The sequence below is a fragment of the Falco rusticolus genome, chromosome 1, assembly GCF_015220075.1.
Source record: "Falco rusticolus isolate bFalRus1 chromosome 1, bFalRus1.pri, whole genome shotgun sequence".
NCBI classification, from domain to species: Eukaryota; Metazoa; Chordata; class Aves; order Falconiformes; family Falconidae; genus Falco; species Falco rusticolus.
Window position 1 is genome coordinate 88,050,993 of NC_051187.1, and position 9,270 is coordinate 88,060,262.

At 48.5% G+C, this 9,270-nt stretch overlaps 1 protein-coding gene across 5 annotated transcripts in view; it reads left to right on the forward strand.

Moving 5' to 3' along the window:
* The window catches only part of EXOC6B (exocyst complex component 6B), a 306,436-nt gene extending 304,598 nt beyond the window's left edge, over positions 1–1,838 (forward strand). For all 5 annotated transcript variants that reach the window (XM_037388258.1, XM_037388288.1, XM_037388268.1 and 2 more), the window contains one exon: positions 1,608–1,838. In XM_037388258.1, the coding sequence (XP_037244155.1) occupies positions 1,608–1,734 (127 nt within the window). In that variant the 3' untranslated portion in view covers positions 1,735–1,838. The remainder of the gene's footprint in view (positions 1–1,607) is intronic.
* Positions 1,839–9,270: the final 7,432 nt, after the last annotated feature.

Below are 9,270 nucleotides of genomic sequence, written 5' to 3' on the forward strand. Positions count from 1 at the left end.
GCCCTCCTGGTAAAGTGCTTTGAGACCTGCTGGAGCTGTATAGTGATGCTGGAGCTGTCCTGTGGGAGGATGCTTGTTTCCAAAATTCATGATGCTGGGACACCTCTAACCTGTGCGACTCAAAAACACTGCTTCCCATCGGTGCGATCGCTCCCTGGTTCTTGCAGCAGAGCAGCTGGCAACCTACTTAGGTTAAAAAAAAATAGAGAAAGAAAAAAAATACTTATTTTGCTGAATAAAAGTGCTCCAAGCTATCTTGTTACTGTTGGGAAAGCAGCTCGATTATAATCCTGTGTCTTTGGGCACTTATAACTTCAGCAAATTAGCCTTTGGGATAAAGTTGTTATCCTTGTTTCCAGTTCCAAGCTGGATGGTTTTGGGCACATTTCAGATTCCCATTGGCTCTTTTTAGGAAGATTGAAGCGTGAAAAAACTTAGATTTATTTTTTTTTAATCAGCTAAATAAGTTTCAAGTTGTTTGATTTGTACTGTTAACTCAAAACTTCCCCTGTTTGATAAAGTGCCAACTTCCCAGGGACTGTCAGCACTGTGTCCCGTCACTTTAATGCTTCATTTAGGTCCCCAGAGCCGAAAACACAGGTTTATTATCTCGTCCAACACCATCAGCCTCTGCCAGATCTGATTTACGGAGAAAATCATTTACAAATTGTGGTGTTACAGAAGAGCGGTGCCGGCTGAAAAGCAGCAGTTGGATGTTGGGAGCCTGATACCTTCAGGAGCTGTTGAAGGGTTGCCCCTTGTTGGGGTGGTTTCCCTTCCCAGCACATGCCCTGCCTGCCTAAAGCTCACGCTTGGAGCGTGCACTGAGACCTTGTCCCCCCCTGAAATATGCATCCGCAAATGCAAGCATGCATGAACCCCCAGCTTTGCATGACAGAGAGAGATGGAGCTGCACCAGCTTCGCCTTCAGGTCCCATCCCACCACCCGTGCTTCTTGTCTCCAGCTTTTTGGAGACCTCATGGAGACCAGTGCGCTACTTCATGTAATTTTAAAAGAAGTACAAATCTCAGGAAGATTTGTAAATTGAGAAAACCAGTGCTGGATTCCTTCCCTTAATATAAATTATACTATATAATATTGTATAGTATTTTTAAGTTCACAACTCCGAACCTTTCTGGCTGCCCCAAAAGCTGCATCTCTTGTCTGCATGCAATGCACCATTTCAAGTAAGAAGCTGTAATGCTGTGGATTTGATGCTAATTTTTTATTTCCTCCTAATATTGCAGTGTTGTCATTTACCACTTCGGAAGCTGACATGGGGATGTAGTGAAAGGTGTTTGGAAGGGGAGAATGAGAGACTTTATGGTTTTCATGCGTTTTGGCATTCAAGATAGACCCTATGGTGACATTGATTGGGATTTGCAGGGTTTAAAGCAGAAATGGAAACTGTGTAAAACCTGCACATGGCTTAGTATGCCCATCTTTACACAAAAAGGTGATAAAAACTGGGGTAGAACCTTTAGATGCAGTCCCATCCTCTAGCAGAGCCTGAGTATGGGCACTTCACTGTGTGATTCCGTCATGGGGCTTGGGTGCAGCGTTGAGCAGTGATACCTGTGCCATAACCTCTTTCTGCTCTGTGCAGGATGAGAGACACGAGCAGAAAAAACAACGTTTTTGCCCAGTTTCGGAAAAACGAGAGGGACAAGCAGAAGCTGATAGACACCGTGGCCAAGCAGCTCCGCAGCCTGATCAACAGCCATCACTCGTGAGGGACTCGGGGACCTCCTGCCCACGCCGGTCCCTGCGCCACAGCCTTCCACATGCCTGGACTTGGGATTCTTGTTCAAAGAGATTATATGTATTTTTTTATTCACCTGTATAGTATTCATGAAACCTGCCCTGATGACAAAATGTTCCTTGTTAAACAATCCCGGGGAAGATAGGTGGCACTGCTCGTGAAGGTGGTGTCAGGAGTCTCCTATTATAAACTTCTATTTTCAGGGGTTTATAAAGTGATGGTAAATCTTGAAGCCTGAGAGAGAAGTTCACAGAGTTCACACCCAGATATTATTTTTTTTTTAATAAGCCAAATTTAAAGAATTATCTGACTTCCTTTTGTTAACTTATTCACTTGCAGAACAAATGAAAACAAAAAATATAGGGAGGAGTCATGGTTTCAGGTTCTTCTCATGGGTTCCGGTAAAAGGAGCACGTTTAGAAAGAGGGTCACCTGTTAGCGTGTCTGGCCAGCTTGCATATTGGATTTTGGTAGGAAAAGAGGCAAACTCATTTCCCCAGCTTTTCTCCTCTTTTTTACCTCTGGGGACTGATTTCCACCTTAGGCTGCAGATTGCTGGAGCTGCAACCCTTTCCCGCATGTCTGTAATCAGCGTAGCCACCCCCTGAGCTTCATCTCTAGGACCTGCTGGTGTCTTTTGGACCTGCACTGAATGTAGAAGGGCTTTGAGACCTGCCTCATTAATTAAATTTGAGAAGGGAGAACCAGAAGGTGATCTGGCAGGGTGTCCTGCGGCACTGGGGGTCTGGTGCTGGGGTGCTGTGGCTCACATCCAGCACGGTTGGGTTGGGAGAAGAGGGATGCTCAGCAGGGACGGTGCAAAGGCAGGCTGGGCTCTGCCAGTGTCCAGGGCTCTCAGTTCAGGGTTTTTTTTCCTCTCTGCATCGCTTTTCCATGCTGGTGTCCTATCTTTCCTCTCCTGACACTGTGCGGTGGGGTAAAGTCCCTCTGCTTCCTGCGAGCGCCCTGGCTTGAGGAGCAGCCCTGCAAACTCACCACCAGCCAGGACCCAGAGTGGGAACCTCCTGAAGGTCCCTGAAGCAGAGGTGGCTGGAGATGCCCCATGGAGCAGCATCGCTCAGCTCCCCCCAGCTTAGAAGTGCCTACGGACAAAATTCCCCTCTGCTCTGAAGGTGCCCAGACATCCTCTGCTCAAATCAAGACAGCCTTTGAGGAGGATGGGAACACTACCAACAGGACTTTAATCCCAGGGTTCAGGTTACAGAGAGAGGGGGCTTTCGCCATTATCTTCTCGTTTCCCTTTTTACTCTAATTACTGCAAGTGAAAGCTTACCCAGCTGGTTCCCCCACCTCCCAAACCCTGACATTAAAGGGAATTAAAATCTTCCTGGTGGATGTTACAGCTCTGGCAGTGCTGCTTCAGCACGGGCAACATCTCCTACCCTGGTCTGAAGGCGGTGGGTGCTCAGCCCTCAGACTGCTCCTGGACATGGAAGGGTGCTTTGCTGACCTGCAGAGCAAGGTTCCTTCTCCTTCCACTCCCTCAGTGCAGACTCCTGAAGCTATGGAGGGACAGGACTTGTTCGCAACGTCACCACATGGCATTTCCAGAAGGGCAGCAGCATTTTGTGGGTGCATTCAGTCCCTGTGCTCTATGACTACGTGCACTTTTTGCTGAGGGGGACTCTTCTGACCCTCAAGCTCTGGATGCATGAAGGGGGTGGTGCTTTTGTCGTCCCTCCTTGTTCCTCAGCAATACTGGTTTTTTGTTTGTTTTCTTTTTGATAAGGGTACGTGTTACTTAACCCTGAAAATAAATAGGCATGTTATCAGCAATGACCTTCTGGGCTGTTGTCCTGGCCCAGCGGTCTCCAGCCATGAAGACCAGTGGATTATTTTCATTAAGAGGGAAGAACCAAACCTGGCCGTACGGTTCCTTGCTTTTGAGGGGGATCAGAAGTTACTTTCTTCTTAATGCCTCTTTGAAGTATATGTAAGAAGGATGGAGGGGAAAAGAAGCAGCTGAACGAAAGTTGGTGTTAGCATGGCCAGAAATGGATCATCTTTGTAGATACATCTACATATGACCCAGCGAAGGCTTTCAGAGGGACAGGTGAAATGAACTTCAGCCCATTCCCTGCTGGTGACCTCTTTCTTGCTGTCCGAAATGAGGGACCTGAGCGTGAACCAGGCTGGAGGCTTCACCATGACCCCTGTGAGCCCCTGGCGATCCCCAGCTTGATCTTGGCATCCCAAATCCTGCAGAACGGAGAAGAAAAAAATTCCCAGCATGCTGGACTCCGATAGAAAACTCTTCCTCGCCACATTGCCAGGGAAGGGAAGCAGATGGGCCCTTATAGTCCTGGCACCAATGGGAGAGCCCTCAGCCCTCCAGCCAAGACGTGTCCCATGAGCCGCAAGACCACAGTGCACTTTTATTCCTCCTCCCCATCCCTCGGCAATGCCACCATGGGAGAGATGTGGGGACAAGAGTGCAAAGGGGTTGTGAAAGCAGGTGGGATCAGCTGGTTCAAGTATCAGACCTGAGCTTCTACCCAGAGGATGGAGACTAAGACAAAATCCCAGCTACCCAATAGTGACAGTAACAGGGGAAGCTTCTGTCCACAGGGTGCTTCGGTTAAGGGCCATTAAATGGTAACAAGCACTTTAAAATCCTTCAAATCAAGCTGCTACAGATGCTAGCAATGGCATCACTGAGCATCAGCAAGCATGACAAATAAGGCACTCCAGCATTTCCAGATTTTATTAGTGGGAGTATAGACTGTCAAACACTATTTTTAATCACTTTTGTCAGCTGCTGGCTTTGCTGCCAGGTGAAGGCGCTGCTTTGAAGCCGGGATGATTTTTCTCTCCTCTGTGCCAAGTGCGGGATGAAGGGAGGAGGAGCAGGCACCGCCAGGCAGCATCACCTCCTGTCCCCGAGACACAGGGAAGGGGCTTTGGGCTGCTGTTGGTGTGAGCCGAAAAAAGCATCCAGCTCCTGCTGCTGCCTTGAAACTCCTTCCCCCCCTCCCCTCCCCCCCCTTTCCCAGGGGTGACCCCTGTATTGCATTGCACAAGGTATACCTGCATAAAAACCCCAAAGCAGCTGGGTCTTGGGGCAAGACCTTGTTTCAAATGCTCCAGACAGCTCCCAGCCTTCCCCATCCCACATCCTGGCTCTCTTTCCCGTCGTCTCCACCGAGCTTTAGTTAAAAGAGGAGTGACACGGCATTACCATGTTTGCCCGGGGTGGATTTCCTTGCTCCTTTAAGCTCTGCTTGGAGAGGCCGGGATTGGGATCCTGCAAACTGGCTTCTGGTGCTCAGAACTTGCTGCTGGGAAAGTCAGACTCGGCCAAGGCAGAGATGCAGCGAGTTTCTGATTTCGGGAGGTCAAGCATCTAACCGCAAGTCACAGACCGGGATAAAAAATGGCATTTTGGTGCTCTGGTCCTAATTAACTTTTTGTTCTGAGAGATGCAGTTCCATCCCTTCAAAATAAAATTAATCTTTTAAACAGATTGCTTAAAAAGCCCTGGAAGACATTTAAAATCCCCTCTAAATCTCTCGCTAATGATTGGTATCCTCCAATACGGATGGTATTGCTTAGAAGGGAAAGGTTGTTGCTATAAATTTATAAAGGGGATGGGAAACAGGGGCAGAACCCGCTGCTATAATTGAAGATTTGCAACCCCTAAAACAAGTAATGCTGCTATAACACCTCCATGTACATACATTGAACCTTCTTTAGTTATTTTTAAGCAGTGGCTGTAGAAAAAGCTGGGTTATCCTCCACATTTTCCCTGACCCAGCCAACATATTTCAGCACCAGTGGGAAAAAACAAACAAACCAAAACCCAAAAAAGACAAGTTTGGCTTCCTGAGAAGCATCTGCACATCTTATCTTCTGTGTAATCTTCAGGGGTTGTGCAGGCAGCCCAGGGTTGGGAATAATTTTATATAAGGTCTCTAAAGTGCTAACTTACAGCCCAAAACCGTACCTATACATGAGGGGGATGGCTTCTGTTAGACATCAGCGCGTGTGCATGTGTGTGAGACAGAGGAGGAGGAGGTTTTTCTGGGTTTTTTTTTGTTGGTTGGTTTTGGGGTTTTGGTTGTTTTTTGGTTGTTTTTTTTTATTCCTAGGGCTGGAGTTCAAGTCAGATGCTCTTAGTGATTTTGCATTGTTCTACATCCAACCGCAACTCCAGGCTCTGATGACAGGGGGAGAAGCTGGCTGATGCTTGTTTGAGGGGCTGTTTTGGTTTGTTTTCTTAAAAATTGGCTGCTTTTGTGCTGCTGCAAGAATGGATGTTTGGGCAGAAGGCGTGGGCGTTTGCATGCCGGCCCCAGACTGTTTGCAAGATGCTGGGAGGCAGCGTGGAAAGCGGAGGCTGAGATGGAGTCGGGGCCAGCCCGGTGGCATTGGCTGCTGTCGGCACCTCCTGTACTGAAGCCGTTTTTAGGGTAAAAATCCTTTACCCCCTGAGGTAGCAATGATGGGAAGTGGCAGGTGAGGGAGGTTTGTGATAGGTGTGCCTCCAGCATCCCTTCAAACCAGTATTCAAACCCCAGGCAGAGAAGTCTTTGCCCTTGGTTGTTTCCTACCTCTCCATCACACCTCCATTTGGCTTTTCCTTTTGATTCTGAATTGGGTTTGGTGGGTTTTTTAGACTGTCAAATGGTTTGGAGCATCGAACCAGCCTCCCACGCTCCAGCTGGGTGCATGTCCCATTCCCTGGTGCCGCGGGGCTGCTGGGGTCTCTGTGCCCCATTTCCTCTGGTTCCGTGATGCCCAGAGACCCAGTGTGCGTGTGTCCCCACTAGCACGACTTGTGTTAATCACACCGCTGGGGAGCTGGAAGGGAACACAACTGACAAATAAATCTCATCCCAAATGACTTCAAGATGGGCCCATCTCTGCTGTCAACTGGGAAAGTTGTGTGTTTGAGGGAAGCGATCCAAATACACCATGCTGTGGGTGGGGTTCACCCCAAAAACACCAAAGGGGAGAGGGGGAGCTCAGCCTGTGATCTGGGACCGGGTTGATTTGCTTCCCCTCCAAAGCTGCTGCTGCTGCTGCTGGGGTCTCAAGCCCATCCCTTGCCCCTGGGGCCGCGCTGGGTCCTCGGGGCCAGGCTGGGGAACTTTGGCCGGAGGGAGCATCCATACCCACCTGCAGCTCCTCTGACTTGGGGCAGCACCCCAAAACCTCCGTGGGCAGCTCAGGGTCAGGCTTCTGGAATCCAGGCTGCACCGAGTTGTTTTCTGCCTTGGCTCATCCCTCTTGATTTTATTTGACATAAAAACACACCCACACCCCAGTCCCCATCCCTCCCTGTCCACTGGCTGCTTGTGTTGCCTTTTCTCTTTTTTCGGGGGGGAGGGTGGGGGTGGGTGGGGAAAGGATGTGATTTGGTAAACTAATGTGGTGAAAACAGCTTTTTTTGCACAAGTCGTTGCACAATAAGGGGAAAATTTAGTAAATTAGGTTTAACTTTAAGGGAACTTTTTTTTTTTTCCTTAAAACTTACTAGCAGAGCTACTGATTAAAAGAAAAAGAAAAAGAGATGGACTGATTAAAAAATGGACTGCATGGTTTACAAGTTAAATTGCGTTAGAAATTAGCATGTTGATTTCAACTGTACATTTATCCTATTGTAACTTCTATTAAACAATACAGCATAACTGTTTAAATAAGTGCCGGTGCTCGCTGTGGCTGTGTGCATCACTGTGAAGGCACTGCCTTTGCCTTCACCTCGCCGGAAAAAAAAAATCCTAATTACCATAAAAGACAATATTCAAACATCTCTTTTGTACCACCAGCAAGATTTGCTGCTTAAACACCCTGATTTACAGATTGTCCCAGGGGAGACGACCCTTTAACGACCGCTGCCTCCCGCACCCCGTGTTGCATTGCCATGCTGTGAGCTAAAGCCAAGTTTTGCCTAATTTGGTGGCTATTTTAATTGGTTTCTATCATAAACAAGCATGATTAAACCCAAGCCTGGTGTTTAAGAAGTAGCCGCCTTGCTCTTGTTGATTACATCTAGGTTTGCAGATGGGGAAAGTAATCCCGAGTAGGAATTAAGGCTCTGGAGGGCAGAGCAGAGATAATAGGCAGTTCATCGAGGCAGAGACGCGGAGCTGCATTAGCTTTCTATGGGAAATCTTTTTGCCCGCTCACATTGCATGTTTTCTTTCATGGTATTTATCATCCTTTGCAATTTGATTATTATATTAGCATGTTGGTCTTTTTCTTTTTTTCTTTTCTTTTTTTTCTTTTTTCCCTGGCCCTAACTGCATTAGGGTATTAGATTCCCCAAATACCTCCCAGCCTTGGAACTGAACGTGCAGTAGACTTTGGTTTCTATAAGATGTTTGACTTGGTACCACATGGCACGTTGATTAGGAAATTAAAATGATATAAAATCAACATGACACATGCTAATTAAAAACTGGCTAACTGGGATGTCTCCGCGTGTAATCCTAAACAGAGGCACAGCACTGGGGCATCTCCATGGGGTCAGGTGATGCTGAGCGTGCCAGGCTGGGGGGACGTGGAGGTCCTGCCCCCCTGGTAGGGGTGATGGGGAGGTCTGGTGGAAGGGCTCAGGCAGATGATGTGGTACAGTGTGTAGGAGTGAAGGATTTAGGGAATGTTCATGGGTTGGGGGACTCCCTCGTGGAAGGCAGCAGCTGTGTTAAAGGATCCTGGATGGACTGTATTGCATGAATTTCTCTAAAACCCTTTTTAAGCTATGTATCCCTTTTGGTTTCTGTCACTTGCTGGGGCAGGGAGTCCCGTGTGTTAGTTCAGTGGAGTGGAGAGGGAAAGTGCTCCCTGGTGCCTGATTTTAACCAAACCCCTGCTAAGGGTGTTTGCATGGGCACATGGAGCAGAAGAGGATAAAAGGAGAATGGGAACACACCAAATTTAATCTGTTCAGCTCTGAGTATTCTTGGGTGCTACCTGTTAATTGCAATCATGAACAAAGGGGAAAGTGCCATCTCCTCCAACTGCAGGTCCAGGTGGGACCCCAAAAATGCATGAAGTCCCCCAAGCTCGGCCAGCCCACCCTGTGACCCAGCAGCCGGCACAGCACCATGGGTTGGCCTGATGTCTGCTCCCACAGGGCAGCTCTGTGTAAGGTGCCTGGGTGAAGGACTTCAGCGCTGGCCCCTGCCCCCTTGGTTTGGTTTATTTTGAGTGCTGAGCCATGCTAAGAGCAGACCAGATGCTCCAGGCTCAGGACCGTGCTACAGGGGATGCGCAGCCCCAGGTGGGAGAGCTGGAGATGTTCTACATGGCTGCGGTGGGAGATGGTGGCAGAGATCTCCTTGGACCATCCCAGCCAGTGGATCAGTGAGCTGCAGCCACAGGTACATTTTGGGGTGCAGATGCAGGATGCTGCAGCACACAGTGATGTTACACCAAAGACTGGGTGATACGGTGTGTGGGCTCTGTCTGCACCTAAAACAGTGCCAAAGCAGGGTCAAACCTCACTGCAGCTGAGTGGCACAGCAGAGCCACTTGGTTGTCC